Source organism: Musa acuminata, chromosome BXJ3-3 (assembly GCF_036884655.1).
Source record: "Musa acuminata AAA Group cultivar baxijiao chromosome BXJ3-3, Cavendish_Baxijiao_AAA, whole genome shotgun sequence".
NCBI lineage: Eukaryota > Viridiplantae > Streptophyta > Magnoliopsida > Zingiberales > Musaceae > Musa > Musa acuminata.
This window is the reverse complement of record NC_088351.1, coordinates 8,361,593-8,379,590: the sequence shown is the minus strand read 5'-3', so window position 1 is coordinate 8,379,590 and position 17,998 is coordinate 8,361,593. Positions and strand designations below refer to the sequence as shown.

Genomic DNA, 17,998 nt, shown 5'->3' with positions numbered 1-17,998 from the left:
GTGGGCGGATTCAAGCGGGTTTGATGAGGCGCTTTTAAGTTCCGGCATTTCGAAGGAAGAAGAGGGAATAAAGTACTGAATTAAATTACGATTTAGTAGCAGCTCTTCTGCCGAAACCGAACTCTCACTGTAGCAGAGCGAGAAGAAGCGAGCAGAGACTGTCTCTCTCTCTCTCTCAAGGACAAAACCTAATCCGAACCTAGAGCCAAAGCGATCGGAGAACAAGAAGACCGAGAAGGCGGAGGAGATGGCCAGGCCCAACAGTTCATGCTTCAAGATCATCGGCTGCGGTGGCGGAGACGCCGTCGACAACGACGAGCTAGCGCACGGAGAGGTAACGTGATCTTCTTGTTCGGTTTGTTCTTGATCCTTGTCTGATCGATCTGGCGTGTTTGAACTGAAGCTTGCCGGATCTTTGTCTTATCCGGCTTCGGCTGGGCCTTGGTTCAGATCCGTCAACCTGGATCTCTCGAGTGCCATTTCTATCCCAAACAATGAGGAATCGTTTTGGTTCCTCTAGATTAACAGAAATTCTTTCCCGATTAGCTAAATCAGCGACTTATTGAGCTGCATTTTTCGTTTGCTTGATGTATTATTAGTGCTTTCTGAGAATGTGGACGGTTGGGACAGCCGGTTTGCATCTTGATTCCTTGCTTACAGTGTTTGGTTCTAAGTGGATGATCTGTATCCTATGGATCCGAGGAGGAGGGTTGTCAAGGGATTGTTTGGAAGCAAGGATGTTCTTCACTGGAGTCTCGTACTCTATTCATCTGCCACTGAACAGTGCTAACTTATTACAGCCTGTGGAGTACGAAAATGCTAAAGCGCCGCTGATATAGATCCGGCTCAGCAAATCCTGGCCATGCACTTTTAACCGGGCGAATTGGATGGAGTTGTTACTTGGCATGGTTCCTCGTTGTCGGAAAGAGGAAAAAGGAAGACGATAAATCCTATTTTGCACTTCTGGCCTCAGATTGGCAAAATGCAGCATCACAGGAAGTGTTAGGAGAGAACTATAACCTGTTTTTACTTTTTCACTTTGTCGCATACTCAGTCAGTCAATATATGTTATATCTGTTCATTTATGCCACTAAACTTAGAAGGAATCAGACACCTACTTGCAGTTAGAGCTTAGGGACATGTTATTTGTTTGGTCAATTTGTAGTCTGCAAATCCTGATTGAAACAGTCAATAATTGCAATTGCTCATGGATAACATCAGAGTAGATTTCTAGATTCCCTCATGAAAAGTTGGTATTTGTTATCTTTGGTAGTTTTCATGAATTGGTACCATTTTCCTTCTACCAAACTTCATAAAATATTATCCATTGAGCATCCATCGGGAAAGTAGAAGGCATGAAGTTTATCAGGTGACAATAGAACATGGGAATACAAAGCAAAAATAAACTATTTTAAGCATGGCACAAATTGTGCAGGAATCTTAAGGAAAATACAAAAATGTGATTCGACATCCTTTTGCATGCTCATCGAGCCAATACAGAAATGAAGAATGCAAATGAGTAATATCCTGAAGCAGTGCCACATTGAGTGTGGGTGATGGACTGATGCAGTATAAGCATATTTTAAGTCTCCCACTTTAGCAGCTTGAACATGGTGAGAGGTGTTTATTGTGACAAAATGATGTTTATGGACCAAATTATGTTCTGAGCTATCACCCAAATCATTGTCGCAAAACAACACTTTATGGACCAAACTGTTGCTCATTGATGTGAAGGCCTCAAAACGATACTTTGACTCTCATTCAAGGATAGTTCAATAAACTAAGTTTTCTATAGCTAATAGTACAAGTTGATCAGGCATTTCTAGTCACATGTACCCATTGTTTAGTTGGTAAGTGCATTAGCTAACTATGACCAACTTGAATGTTTTACAAGCTTGCATTTGATTTAATGCTTGGTTTTGATATGTCTTCAGGTCATGTATTGGTTAACTTGTGCTACTTTGGGTGTCTATTCTCTAAACTAAAAGTAGCATTTGTCAAAACATAAATGTTGACATTGACACTTTTGTTGGCTTCAAAAGTTCTCTTCTTCTTCTTGGTGCTTAGCTGATTAGCGGATATCATATAATTCTTTTCAGGACAAAGCTTCATCAGACAAGCATAGGTGGAGCTTCTGTAGGAGATCATCCAAGCATCGAGTGCTTAGCAACACTGCTGTCTCAGAACCTATTTCTGTTTGCTCTATCAAGGATAACCAAGAAATCTCAACTATTAATTTCAATTCACAAAAATATTCTTTACCTGAAAGAGCTGAAGTACAAGAAAAGCCAATTGAAACGGATCCATCGTCATCAGGCATAGTAAATACTGAAGCTCCTCCATCAAGTTCTAACAGAAGTATAACCCCAGCTGGGTCTACCCTCAGTCAATATGATGCTATTGTTATTCAGGCAGCAATAAGGGCATATTTGGTATAAACTTACTTTATTCTGAATCTTGTATTATTTCTATCACATCTGTTTAGTTTCTCTTATATTTAAAAGATAATTTTAGGCTGAGAAAAGGCTCCTCAAACTCAAGATTGTTGTCAAGTTGCAAGCCGCTATACGTGGATATTTGGTCAAGAGGCAGGCAATTGGATCTTTGCGGTGTATTCAGGCCATCATAAGAATGCAATCACTTATAAGGGCTCGTCATGCTCATAAGTTAATTGGGAAGCTCACTTCACCAGAAGAAAAATTCCAGGTAGATAACCAGAGATCCATTAAATTATTAGTGATGTTTACTTTAATTACATTTTAAATCTAGAATAGTAGAGCGCTAGAACTTACAAATACATGCTACTAACCTGATCATTATTATGGAACAATATCTCAAGAACTTCTAGAACTTTTGATGTGTTGCTTTCATTTTGGACTTAGATGAGTCCTTGAATTGACAATTTTTATGGACAGGTCTTAGCATGGTAGAATCCATTCTTTTTTGTATTTGAACTACTTAGTCATTGGTCATTCCTTGGAATGTTGATTCATATTTGACTGTTATTTTGATCTTGACACTGCTTATGTGCCAATTGTTTCAAACCAGTGCTTGCATGCACACAACTATGTGAAACAGGCTCCAGATCCTCATGAACTTGGTGGCGTTAGCACAATCTCTTTCATTCATCTTTTTTAAAATGTATTCTGTGTTAATTCATTACAATGGTTCTAATGGTGGTCACGGTGTTGTCATAGCTAAGTTGATATCTAGAATGCTAGTGACATTTGATGTTGAGGATTCTAGTGGAAGGTAAATACTTGTCAGGCTTATGTTTGAGCGTTTCACCAAGCATGTACATCACATCTTACTGATTAATGTGGACAGAGAATGTCATTAATGCCATAACATGATATTAAACGCTTTTTTAATTTTTTTTTTCATTCTTTCTTAGGAGAAGGGAGATTCTTTTGTGAAATCAAATAAAGCATCAAACAAGCTAGTACTCTCAAATGGCCTTGTTCGTCAGGTATGGCTAATTGTTATGTTTTCTTGATTTACTGGATTTCTCTCCGTCTGATTTGCTATACTGTGAGCTTTCATCTTTGTATTCTTTCCAAGCTTTTGGAAACTACACCAAGGACAAAAACCATTTACATAAAATGTGATCCGTCAAAGTCTGATTCAGCATGGAAGTGGTTGGAAATATGGACAGCTTTAATATCATCAGGAGTAGGCAAACAACAGGAGCAAGATTTGAATCATGACAATTGGTCAGTAGAAGAGAATGCTAATATGGTAGAGAGTGAACCAGCAAAAGAGAACCCATATGCAGCTTCCTCATTGTTATCGGATTCTCCAGCAGAACTAATCCTGGCAGATGGTAAAAGGAGTTCAGTGATTGAAAATGTTGGCAACTTCGAGTTTCAGACTCCAGTAATTGCTCCAAATAATTCATTCAATCCTTTATTGAGGGTTGATGTGGAAAATTCAGAACTGAAAAATGAGCTTTTCAACACCATGTCCCAAGATTGTACGGACACCAAGATGGTCAATAAGGAAAATATGGATTGTGTATCAGATAATAAACAATTGCAACCAAATCAAAGTTTGGAAATATTAGTTACTACTGTACCTGATAAGCTTCAATCTGTGAGAGACAGTTCCAAGCATAGTGCTGAAAGGGCATCCTCTGAAACACTAGAGAAGGAAGGCAAGAAATTTGTGATTGTTTCAAGAAAACCGTGCAATCCAGCATTTGTTGCAGCTCAGTCAAAGTTTGAAGAACTGAGTTCAATGTCAAATGTTGGTCGATCTGTTAGTTCTGCTGCTGCATTGAAATCAAAAACAGAGAGCCATAGTATTCAGAATAATTATTTTACAAATAACAATGAAGCAATTTCAGCAGAGAATTTGATATTCAATGATTCGAGGATTCAAGCAGCAGTTTCAGAGTGTGGCACTGAAATATCTATCTCCTCAACGCTTGACTCACCGGACAAATCTGAAACTGAAGGTGGGGAAATTGTTATTGAAATCGGAGCCCTGGAGAAAGAGAATTATGCCATTATTGCTGATGCTGAGAATGCTTTTGACCTTTCTAACTTGGGTGCCAACAGGAGACCTGATGGAACTGACCAGTCAATGGCTAACTTGAATGCTTCCATCAACTTGCCGCAGGTTGATCAACATCCAGCTGAGCCAACTAATTCCAATGTACCGACTCATGTGGAAGGTATGCTGGAACAAGCTAGATCACCTGAAGGAACTCCCAGAAGCCTTGCGACAGTCCCTGATTTACATGGAACCCCGTCTAGTGATGCCTCTGTAAATGCCAAAAAGAGTCAGAAAGACAATGACACACCTGCTGAGAGGCGAAGGTCTCAATCGATTGGTAAAAGATCACCCTCTAAACCCAATAATGATTCAAGTGGAAGAAGTAGCACAGATCGTATAACTAAGGATTCAAAGATTCCCAAGCGGCGTAACTCGTTTGGGATAGCAAAGACTGATCATGTTGATCAGGAACCTAGGCTCAGTAGTAGCAATTCTCTTCCAGGTTATATGCAAGCCACTGCATCTGCAAGAGCGAGAGCCCATGTTAATACATCTCCAAAATCCAGCCCTGATCTGCATGATAGCCAGCCCAAGAAAAGACATTCCTTGCCTATTGAAAATGGAAAGCAGAATTCATTGCCACACATGCAAAGTTCAGCATCACAAGCCCAGCAGAGTGCAAAGGGCAACGAAGCTCATTCTCCTCATAATTCTGCTGGTGAGCTACTGATTCCATTAACACTAGGTGCTGCAGATTCTATTGCATTCTTGTGTGAAATGCTAATAAATGTGATTTAATTATAACATGAACGATCTCCCTATTTTAGGTGTACAATAAATAACCTCCTAATGAAATGCTTATTTCTAGTTGGGAGTGGAAATGCACTGTTTATGTTGGTAGTTTGTGCTGCTTCATTCTAGATATTGCACGAGGAAAATTTTATTTTCTGGATAATAAATTGATAATTATCTGCATCATGAGCTCTCAAACTTAGTAATCATCCAACATACTATTTTTTTTTTCCTTTTGTCGACCTTAACTACTTGGCTTCTCTCACCATCTGACACGTTTAAGTTCTATCTTCTACAGAGAGAAGATGGCAAAGATGATCAAACCTCAAGAGCAAAACATGATCCGAATCCATACTCGAACGCAATGATGCTAATGCTATATTTGTAGGAGAGTCGGCTTCTAATTAAGCTCATTGGGCTTGGAAGAGGAGCTTACAATGTAGTGGTGTGTACATTACCAATACTGAGAAGCTCCTACACATCAGGTGATATGTTGGAATGAATTATGTGTGTGTGCAGTACAAGGTTTGATGCTGTTGAGCGTTTGTTACAGGGTGAGTTTAATGTATTTATCGTATGCATGTATGTTGCAAGTTTTGTTATGTATTTCTGTAAGACAGGCTATCTCATCTTTTTGATGACCACCATAAACATTGGGCTGGCAGTTAGCTACCTGTTCTTGGCGATATCGTAAGTTCCTGACAGTTTTATTGCTCAAATTTTTAATCATTGTCATTCTATCTGAAAGCTAAAGCTAACATAATCTTGTTTGTTAACATAACATGCTTTGTAAATATTAAGCTAATCTTGCATCCTCTATCGCGTGTTAGCATCGAGCTCACTTTTATGTATGCTCAACTTGAATTACAAATCTGGTGGTATACTAAATTCATTTATTATTTGTAATTCCAGGGGATATATTTTTGTGCATATAAAACATTAGTAGGTTTGAAAGAATTGGAGAACCAAAAGATAATTAGAGAATATGAAATTGTTAATTCACTTCAATGATTTGTGTTACATGATGATACATTTATTTAGACATCAAAACTTAGCTAATTAATAATAAAATATATGAAATGATTACTGAAGAATATATAAATAATCCTGTATGATGTCAAGAAATAATATCTCTTGATATGATTGATTTGATGTTCGTGATATTTCATAATCTTTTTTCATATAATTTATGTGATTTTTATAGATATAATTTGATTTGATTTAACGCAAAATGATACTCCCATTGGAGATATCAATCGTGGATATGAGTAAGACAAATTGAGATTTTGATAAAAGTTTTTTTGAGAATATTAGCCTGTGATGAGCGTACTATTGTCTGTGATAATAAAATTATGATGTGACCCTCATGGTGATAAATGAATAATAATGCATTAGGGTGGTGAGGTGTTGCATAAGACGTGTTAGTGGGTTGTGGATTTGTAGATGCAAACGAAAAAGTGGATTCAGATGTGGGTAGACTAAAAAGAGAGGGTGACATGATAGCTGGTGATGAAGAAGACCATATATGAACGATGGCTTTATTAGGGTAGGGGAATTCATTTTCAAGGAAACAAACATGTCTAGAAACGTAGACTTTATTAGTGAAAAATCAAGACATTTGTATGCACTTTGTGCATTACAATAGCCAAGAATAATGCATGCATAGACGAGAGCAAGGTTCAAGTTTATTGAGTGAGTATTGATCGTAGTAACCGCGAATAACACAAATAACCAAAAACTTATAATTTTAAATAATTAGGTATAGATTTAAATAATTTTAAGAATGGAGATTGAAAATCAAGTGAAATTATGGGGAGTGGATTTATGAGATAGACAATTGTTTGAAAGATATATGACCGAAAAATTAGAGATAATTTGATAGTATATAAAAGAGTAAGTCATTATTTTCAAAAGTATATGCCAAAGTTTTGAGATGTTGAATATCATGGGATTCAAGATTAAAAAAAAAAACTAATTTTTAAAATTCTCTTCCAATCGAAGTTTTGAAAATTTTTTAATAATATTTTTAAATTTGACAAACATAGATGAAACATTTGATTTGAGACGTAAATAAAGGATATAGCCATATATATTTCATAAAATGATCAATAAAATTATATAATAACGAAGATCATTATGTGAAGTAAAGAGTGCAAGACCCACACATTAGTATAAATTAAATCAAATGGACTATAGCTCTTAAGAGATGAAATACCAAAAGGTAAATATGTGCTTTTATTATCAAATTAGGACTCACAAGAAAAATTATTCATATTATCGGAAGATAAAAGATAACAAATAGCTAAAGTTTCTGGAGAGGGATATCCAAGACAGTGATGATACCAATTACCACAAAAGGTTTTGATACTCATTAGTGCTCTATGACAGAGTGCCATGTTACTCACCAACTAGAGGTGCCCTCATGGTGAGATCCTTTACAACAAAGTAAATAGGAAAAAAATTCAATAAATGTTCTATTTATCATGTAAAAACAAGACAAAAGGATTTTTTTTAAGATTAAATATTCTAGAATGTGAGGAAAGTTGAGCAAATCCTGTATGAGTTATATTTAGACCAATATCATCCTCGATTATAATATTATCTGGTCTTTTACAAGCTTGATTCTAAGATAAATTTTGTAAATCTATAATGAAATGATGAGAGGTAGTAGAGCCGATCAACTAACTTTGTGAAACGATTGGCTTGATAGCAATATGACTAATAGTAGGTAGGATTGGGGCGTAAACGAGAGAATAACTTATATCATTTATGAATAGTATATCTTCGTTTGTCACAATATTGACAAATAATGTGAGACTCACCGGAAGAAGTTTCCTTGATGATATTGATTTCAACATTGTAAAGGAGTGCGATGTTGAATACCATCATTTTTGCGTTGATCAGAAAAATCACATATCATTGAATGCATCACCCTTTTCATCCTTCTTTAAAAACTCCTTATCATAGGTTCTTCAAAAGAGATATGATTATTATGGTTGCGGATTGCAACAATCAATTCTTTATATTTTGTCCCCAATCCTCTTAAGGATTAGACAATAAGATCTTCATCATCCATCATTGCATCATTGCATCAAGAAGACCAAGTTGATAACTTTATATTTTGTTCCATGATTGAGTGCGGCAAGTCTTCGTCTGAGTCGAATAATATGATTGCGAGATCGATTGAATAATATGATTCAATTTGATACTCGCGATCTCTTGAATATGATTTGATATTCATGACTTGCATAATGTTCTTAGATATAATTTATGTTATCTCTATAGATATAATTTGATTTGGTTCAAAATTAATTTTGATTCAAAACCTATAATTTACACCTGTGATATTGATTTGATTATAGTGCGAGAGATTTACTTACTAAATATTGAGATTTAGAACCTCATTTCACATATTGTACATCTAAAATATTAGTAAATTCACTTATTAAACGTCGAGGTTTTAAAATCTCACTCTTTATATTTTTCAAAAATATATATCTAATTTAGTAAGTGAAGACTATATTATTATATCATCATTTAAAAATAATAATAATAAAAAAACAAAGCTAATCGGACGACATGAGAATCATTATTAGTTGTTTCACATGAGAATCATGAGAAACAAAGTTAAACTCCTTTTGGAAGGAAGCGGTAATAGTTTCGAAGCCACTACTTTATGTCTTTACTCTCCGACTTGTAGGAGGTAAGCTCACTAATAGAATATTATACTCTCTTTCTCGCTCCTCCCGCCTTGTAATCTTGTGAGGCAAAGACAGCCCTTTCTCGTCCTCTTCTTCTTCTCCTCGCTCTCCTCGTCCTTTGCACAGTATGCATACCGCCATGAGTTGGATAGTTTTGCACGAGTCGGGCGTAGCTCTTACGATATCCATTCGTAAGAGATTAACCTCTCAATATGTAATCTCTCGTGAACTTATAAGAAAATGAGCAAACCGGCAAACTATCATTGTTGTTGTACCGTTGAATTGTATATGTAAGATTGCAATTTTATAGACATCAAAAAATATTCAGAACACCACATACAAAGTAAACCTGCAAAATTTCTATGACAAAAATAGAAGAGAGCTCACAACGCCGATATCAGCCATAATACATGCTGTTCGACGGTCAATATTGTTCCGAATTTGCCCGATCCTCTACCTACTTGACGAACCCGCTGTCATCCATGAGATAGCAATCGCTGATTCGCTTGTGGCTATTTCACAGCTGCTTTGCTTTGATGTGAAGAAAACCAACAATATTAATTTGTTGCCTTGGGATAATTAAACTTAATCATCTCACACAAACATAATGAATGAAGTATAATCAATGCACAGATTCTGAATTCTAGACAACTTTGTCATTTTACATTGCAATGAAAAAAAATGTAGCAAAAATAATGATGGGAAGCAGTGAAGATCGCTGCGTATGTACTAGCCACGAATGAATAAGAAAGAAGAAAAAGAAGGTCGGATTGACCAGAACTTAATAGTTCCTGCCAGCAATTCCTCTATCTAATTTAATTCTTTTTGATCCTCTTGGCTGCTCCGTCCGCCGCGGTAAAGAAGGGACATGCTGATACGAGCAGCTTTCCCCATGCCGACACCCCTTAGGGGTGTTGAAGTAAGCACAAGGCCTTGGGATCTTAGGCCTCGCTTCTCTTTGCTGCGTAGACCCAAAAGGATCAACAGCATTTGTGGCCGCAATGTTGTTTTGGTAATTAGCAGCATGTACAAAATTGAGATCTGGGGAATCTTGCTTCTCACCACCATGCTGATGGACTAAACCTTTTAAATAATTTGCATCTTTTGCTGCTGCTTGGACACAGATCTGAATGTGAGAAGCATGAGAATTCGCAGCTTGGGGCGGCATGGAACTGGGAAAAGGATACATCTGCGTGTTTCGAAGAACTGGGAAGGGGGAACAAGTGCCAGTATTGATGTGGGGAAGTTGAGGTGGGACTGCTGGAACAAGAGCTGGTGCCTGAACTGGTACAAAGGGATGAGGATGTGAGACTGCTGCAGAAGCCAAAGGCACCCGAGCTTGTTTAGGAGCTCCATGTTCTGAAACCAGTTTCTCCACCAAGCTGGGGTTACTGAGGATACTAATAAGAAGGTCACGATCTATCATGCTTCCATCCTCACTGCTTTTCATGATTGCTGTAAAAGCTGCAGAAGCAGCAGTGGCGACATCTGGTTTCGCAATCTGTATAATCCTTCCTGCAGTTGTCTCACCATGATGCATAGTCTGGACATCACGATGTTGGATTTGTGTCGTAACTGAATTGAGGTTTGAAAGATCATGCTTTTTAATCATGCCCTGCAAATTATGATCATTTGTCTGTTGGACTTGGGGAGATGCAGCTGCTGATCTGGCTGTTTCGAATTGTTCTGATGAATCTTCATCTTCGATAGCAGTTACAGGAATTACAGGAGTCTGGAAGTCATTGTAAACTGAGTCTTGTACCTCGGATGAAACTGAAGGACTGTATTTTTAGATTCAGGTTTGGCATTAGTGAAAAGACAAGGCAGGTAAAAGATAGCAAATCATGTTAACAACAAAGACAACTTACTTTGGAGGAACAGAAGTCAACCGTGGATAAATTGCTTCAAGAAGACTCACTTGTCTTTGACTCTGTACAGCCACTTCAGCACTTTCTTCTCCAGCAGTCACTAGCCACTCTGGATTCACTAACACCTGAAATTGGAAAAAAGATAAGCAAGTGACATGTTACAGGCAATACAGACTTCAGAAATTTTCTGTATGATATAACTAAATTTCAAGCTATTTAGGAACTGACAAACTGAATAAGTTATCCATTACTTGGATAGGACATGTCCACTTGATCAAAGGAATCTGTGAGATTTCAGATCTGAGCTTGTATGCAGGATGAGGTGCTTCAAAGCCTGGAGGTAGAGAAGAATCATCATTGCCTGTGCTTGCTGCATGCAATAACCATGAACCCTTTGCTTGGAGATGGTCTTGGGTCCCCGCACCAGAAAGAGCGGGGGCATCCTCTGCTAAGAATAATCTTACCTGGAAAGGCAGATGCTAACACCTTTAACAAGCCCTAAAATTGCTAATAATGCACAACTGAAAAGTTTTTGCCCAAGAATTAATATTGACCTGTGAGACAACTATATCAAGAAGAGTGATACGACAAGCAACATAGGTCCCTAATTTGGGACATAGCAAAGAAAAGAAAAGAAAATCCTGATCTGGCGATTCAAATTGAATTCAGAATAAGAAAACAGACAATTTAAGAGATAGAAGAAAGCGATGGGTTAGCAGCTAAACACTATCTTTCTCCATGCAAAAAAGATTAAACTGTGAGCTTTCCTTCTCTATCAGGGCCCTAACCAAGACCCTAAACAATAAGCAAATGGGATCGATAAATTATAACATATCGCCAAACATGAAGTTTTACAGTCCAACAAAACACTATAAACAATATTTGACCATGTTATCCTATAAACAACAAGCACCATGTCCAATTGCAAATTTCAAACTGTAGCCCATCCTGATAAAGGAACTTTGCCATTAGATTGGATAGTTTTCATCCAAATAGCATTTACTTACCACTGTCCTGGAAGAGGTATGGACTTTGAGTATTGCCTCAACTTACTAGACAAACAAGCTGTAGACTGACTAAAACTTCAAAGTCTTCGGGTAGTTAAGTTATAATTTGTTGCTTTGTTTAATTTATTTCTTGTTGGAGAAAGAGAAGCAACACAAGCAGAAAATTCACATGACATAATGGTAACATAATATCAGTCGATCTTTGATTTTTTTTTTTAAGGTTTCTATTAGTGAATCATCATATCAGCATTAGGAACTTATTTCGAGACACTTAAATAACATCATTCAACATGTCTTTGGATAAGGACAGGATCGATCCTGACCTATCACATTGTTTATTTTTTCTACAACACAAGCATAACATAGATTTTAAACTTCAAATAAGAATTGACTATTAGGAACCAACGAGCACAACAATGATCTTTGCCACATGCGAAAAAAATGAAGCAATTTAGTTACCAGATCATATGGAGATTTCTTATCTTGTTTTGAAGATGAAGGGGTTAACATCATTGTTCGTCTGTGGCTTTGGCTTCTTTAGTATTACTTTAGCTCAATACTGTTACATATCCGATTGCCATTTTCTAGAGCAGGCTTGTGATGGATGAAGAACCCCTTCTGTTCAGTTTCTTCAAGTTCAATCTCTTAAAATTTTAACGGATGGTAGCTACAGGACCAAGGAACAGGTGGACTCATGAACAATTGATCACTCATCAATCTGTTAAAGAAAAAACTAGTTGGTCTTGGACATTAGCAGCAGGGTGACTCAAGCCCCACTGCTAATGTCACAGTAAGCCTCCCGTGGAAAAGACAAAAGGGAAAAGGAAAAGGAGGGACAGGTAAATGAGCTTATAGTCTATATATTGTGTGGCATGCCCTTGATTGCTAGTATGGTGAAATAGCATTTGCACTGCTGCTTATTGATGCTTTAACAGAATGATGGAAGAGTTAACATTAGGAGGCCAAACAGAAAGGCTTATACATTTATTGCCCATAAAACAAACTTGTTGTGGATTGAATCTACCAAGTATCTGAGTTATTATTTATCATTACCGTATTATTATACGAACTTGACTTGAGAGATTCATTTATGTCTTAGCTTTCTACAATTAATTTTTTTATTCATCAATTACGACTTTTCCTATCATCAATAGGTCTGAAAATCTAAGTTCATTTTATAAACAGAATGAATTATTAGCCAAGTTTTCAATTAACATTTTATGGGTATGTATAATTGCGCCTGCTTTTGGATTGTTCTGGATGATTTAACAGAATGATAAGAGAATTAACAAAAGGAGGCCAATGAGAAAGGCTTAAGCTTTTGATGCTCGCAAAACAAATCTGCTTATGTTTAAATTAGCCAAGTATTGACTTATTATATATCGTTTTGAAAGCTTATGCCAGGGACTTATATGAACTTGACTTCAGAGCTTCAATTATAAGGTAGCTTTACAGTTTAATGTTCTTATTTGTTAAGGAGTTATCCTATCATCAATAAGGTTTTGAAATTCCATATTGATTTTAACAAATTAAATCAACTATTAGCGAAGTTTTCGATCAGTCAAATTTGTACTGATTGACCTTAAAAAATTAAATCATTCAGTAAGTTTAAGTGTTTGATTATTATTATTTTAATATGTTATGGTTTATTATTAAAAAGCTCACAACATGTTAATTTTTCCCTTAAATTTGTGCAAAAAATTATATTATAAAAAAGAACTGTTCGATGAGTTTTCAAAATAATTCATGAGTCAGCTAAAAAGGAACATGGTTTTTCATAATAAATAATTGATTTACATTTTCAGAATCTTATTGATGTTGATACAACTAATATAAAATTAGTTAATGATCCAGAATATTTCTTTCAAGTTAGTCTAGTATGAGTATATTATACATTTCAACTACATTAGTTGCTCACGATGGTGGTGATCCAAATCATGGTTGTGCCTGTGATGATGATCTGACATAAGTTAAAGCCAGTTGATATTTTACAAGCTTCAACTTCCATCAATCAACATGTACTATAGAACTGTAATGGCATTACAATTTTTGACTTGATCTTTTAGTAAATAATGATTTTTGCTAAAGCAACACTTACAAGGAACTTCTTCTATAGAAAGCAGTTATGATTTTCACATGTTTGCAAGTTATCTCAAATTTTATATTCCTTTACATTCTAATAAAATTGTATAAGTCCTTACAGGAATCCCAGATTTACAGGTTGCGGTTTGATTAATAGTAATTGTTGCCTCAATTATTTGTTTCTTTTACCATGTTTGCAATTTATGGTAAGTATATACATAAAAAAGCTTCTTAGATGTACTACCTTTACTTCTCTTAATTTTGCGATGTTCCAATGTTTTTACCGGAATATTGCAGGCAACATAATAAACCATGTCCTTACTTTACTTCTATAACACCACACAGAAACAACTGCGATCTACATTGTCATCTATATTTGAATTCTATTATATCAATTTTCATACTGACAACTAAAAGAAATAAGTTTGAATAAGTACGAACAGCTTCTGCACTTCCGAGTCAAGAAAGACTCAAAAGCTCAAGTCTTTTAGATATAGGTGATCCCCTTAGTCAAGAGTTCAGCAATTGTTTGTGAGATTTCCACCAGGCAAGTGTTGATGAAGACTCTCATTTCTTTACCCATACAAAAACATTAACAGAATTTCATCGGGACAACAATTCTGTTCTGTGTTATCCTCAAGCAGTTAAATTAAGAAAGTCATTACAAGTTATCTTCTTCTGTACTATTTTAGATGGCGGTGCTACTGGTACTTTTAGTTTTCATCTTACTCAGACTAATCTCGTTAAGCATGTGGAGTAGTAGCTTCGTTGTCAGATTTTAAAGTTTAATCTTCCAATCTGACTGCTGTGCAAAATTTTCAAGAAAAATCTTGCAGCATTGCAAGGTACCAATCTTGATAGATGGTTGAATTGATAATCCATGGCGATATAAGTTGCTATGTATATGCTATTCATTTTTCATTGAATTGGTTAGTTGTTTAACATCGATTAATTGGTCGCCGATCATTTATTCCATTGATTGGGGCCAGGCGATGTAGTCTGTGCATTAACTTCTGTGTTAGATTATCTGCATATTGAAGTTGAACAAGGCTAATAAGGCACCAAAATAAAGTTTGTAATCGGCTTGGACGTCCAATCCATCATGCCACATCTCCATCCAAGGCCTGTTAAAACATACTAAGGTAAAGGTTCAGACAAAGATCAATCGACCAGTGAGCCAATCCAAGCATGATTCTCTTAAAACCAAATAAAAAGATTCCGTTTCAGAGTTGGCAGATCTATTTCCAATTAGAAACATCTACCACGCAAACTTTCTATTTTCTGTGGTCAATGGAATGTAAAGATAGGCCGGTGATAAAAAAGGCAGGTATTTACCAAAGAACATTCTACAAACGGCAACATCGGATCAAGATCACAACACAAACAATGTACCCATCGACACTCCCCCATCGATTTACCAACCGGGTAAAAGACAAGAGAAGAAAACCCTAATTGAAACAATGGATGCGAGCATAAGAACAAAACGAAAAAGGAATCACAACATAATCGTACCAAAAGCAGACGAACAGGAAAAAAACAAGAACTCAACGATTTGAAGTGCATGATAACACAAGAATTCAATCAAACCCAAAGTCTTATGCGAGATACTTGGGGCTGGGTGTGGATTCGGTTCAATATTACCTGATGCAACTCTTTGGCCCAGGAGACCCTTTTCGACTGCTTCCACCCGGCCATGCAATACGATCCGATTGAAAGATTAAACTAGTAATCGTCGATCCGCCGAAGAAACTACAATAACCGAAACATGCGGACCGTCATTCTACTTTTCATCGGCAAGCGACGACAGGAAAGAGGGGATGTAATGGACTGATCCCCTCGTCGGGCAGAGGGAGGAGTAGAAAGAACCCTAAAGGCGACACAGGAGGCGGCTTCGCTTCCTCCCTCGGATTCCCCCTTTGAGCTGCCAAATTAGACCTTCTTTTATTTTTATTTCAGTTTACTTTTTTTATTTCTATTTTTAGGTGTTTTCTGGAATTAATGGCGTCACTAAATTCGTGAGGTGGTTCTCTTGTTTCCATTAGGGTTGGGGTGTGGGGGGGATCCTATCCAAGTAGGTGCGGTTCGCAGTGTTAACCGACGGTCTATTTAAACTTTGGCGCCACCAGTTGTGGGTGATGGGAACTCACCGGCCGTGTTCTTGGACAGGATCCGCACCATTTTTGCGACTTGGGATGGGATCATGGACCCGACTCAGAGACGGCGATGGGAACACACTGTTGATGATAGTTGGGTCCCAACAACCGACGGTCGTGATGTTGGAATTGTATGGTTCGAGTTCGATGTATGATCGGAGAGGATCGACAGCCGAATTCTTTGACTCCATCAGCGGGTCCCTTTTTTTAGGGCAACGTGTGAACACGAATGCCACCACGCTTCCACCAGCGTGGTGGAAGCAGGTAAGGGATGCTGGGTCGGTTGTAATAAGGTACGAACGACTCGCTATAGTTCGAGATCGACATCGGAACAGGCTAACGAAATCCCGAGATATCGAGAAATTGTACCGAGAAAAGATCTACAAATATGGAATAGAGATAGAGATATCGATGTGGAGCACTCTATCTTCCAATACGCTATCGAGACACATGCAAAAGATCGATATCAGTTAAGTCTTGATTACTCCGATGTCAAGATAGAAGATATAAATGTTTTAGTGGTTTTAGGAGGTTCTAATTGATTAGAAGAAAGAAGATGATCGATTATTTATAATAATCAGTTATAAATGTTTATGGTTAGATGGTTAAGCCAATCATAGAGATATCATAATATGGTTTAATCGCTAGTTTTGAGCATTTGGGTGATATAATTCTATTAAGGTGATCGACAACATGTTTGTCAATGACATGACACAACCTTTGAGCGAGCATAACGTCCATTGACGTTACCGATGTCGTCACACAGCCACTGTTGATATGATAGGCACAGCTATCTCAGTCGCCAAAGATGTAGGCACAACTATCTCTACATAGTTTTTTTTTTTTCCCTATCAAGGGGGGATAGCAATCAAGACCTAATGTGATAGATTTTATGGTGGTGCCAATATTATCGTTTTTATTAGTCTCTATATGTTAAATCATGAAAAAATAATTTTACTCTTATAAAAATTATTTATTTTTTTATTAACCAACTTAGATTTCTTCTCGAGTCGGTCTAAGTTCGATCCTAGTTTCTTTCAACTTTGAAGATATCAATCATATAAAACTAAGTTAGGAGTATTCTCAATCAATGTTCCTCTAATGTTTAAGTTGGTTAGCTTATGATTTAAATAATTTAGATCAGTTATTAAAGAAAATTTTAATTTGTGGGACAAGACACTTCGGGAACCCCTTTTATAGTGGGTTATGGAGAGTAATTATACGTTCATTGCTCTCAGGCTTAATTACAATCTTAGCATTGTGTGGCACATTGAATTTGAAAGGCAATTACAATTGATTTGATTTGGTTATAGTCAATCATGTGTCACTAATAAAGATATCAAGGGGACGATCGTATGTCAGATCACACAACGTCCTCATGATGTTCATGTGTCAAACACGTATTAATCACTTGTTGGACATGAGTTGATAGTGTATCAATCCCATAGCTTCCTTGTGGTGCTAAGGTGTTGGACTTGTGTTAGTCATGTAATGTTGAGGTGACGATCAATTATCATTCCCATATCAAAAATGAATATAGTAAAATTTTTTAAAAAATTTAAAAGATAACTTTAAAACTATTTAAAATAAATCTAGAAAAGATATTTTTTAATAAAAAATAATTTACACCCAAGGTTAGGATGATATTATATTTTAAAGGAGTTTGCTATTTAGAGTTCCTTTTGTTTATTATTGACAACATCTTATTATTCATAATCCCTTAAAAATTAATAAAATAATAAAATTTTATTTGTAATCCTTTTAATTTTGATTTTACTTATTATTCCCTTCCTCACATCCCTAACTTCTTTGATACTATCCTTTCAAGAGCAGAGGAAGAAGAAAAATAATAAAAGTTTGAGGATGACGAAGATAAAGAGAGAAGAAGAAAGAAATAC

General features: G+C 36.5%; 2 protein-coding genes across 2 annotated transcripts; one reads left to right on the top strand and one right to left on the bottom strand.

Annotated features, from left to right (window-relative positions):
• Positions 1 to 71: 71 nt before the first annotated feature.
• Positions 72 to 5,975, top strand: LOC135632725 (protein IQ-DOMAIN 32-like). The gene is made up of 6 exons (XM_065141435.1): positions 72 to 334; positions 2,100 to 2,432; positions 2,515 to 2,706; positions 3,395 to 3,469; positions 3,562 to 5,215; positions 5,588 to 5,975. The coding sequence occupies exons 1-6, from the start codon at positions 248 to 250 to the stop codon at positions 5,605 to 5,607; spliced, it is 2,361 nt and encodes a 786-aa protein (XP_064997507.1). The 5' UTR covers positions 72 to 247; the 3' UTR covers positions 5,608 to 5,975.
• A 3,627-nt stretch (positions 5,976 to 9,602) lies between these two features.
• LOC135632777 (zinc finger CCCH domain-containing protein 6-like) lies at positions 9,603 to 15,882 on the bottom strand. The gene is made up of 4 exons (XM_065141548.1): positions 15,589 to 15,882; positions 11,110 to 11,322; positions 10,859 to 10,983; positions 9,603 to 10,771 (listed from the first exon to the last, which is right to left on the bottom strand). Exons 1-4 carry the CDS (start codon positions 15,640 to 15,642, stop codon positions 9,772 to 9,774), a joined length of 1,392 nt encoding a protein of 463 aa, XP_064997620.1. The 5' UTR covers positions 15,643 to 15,882; the 3' UTR covers positions 9,603 to 9,771.
• Between the last annotated feature and the right edge of the window lie 2,116 nt (positions 15,883 to 17,998).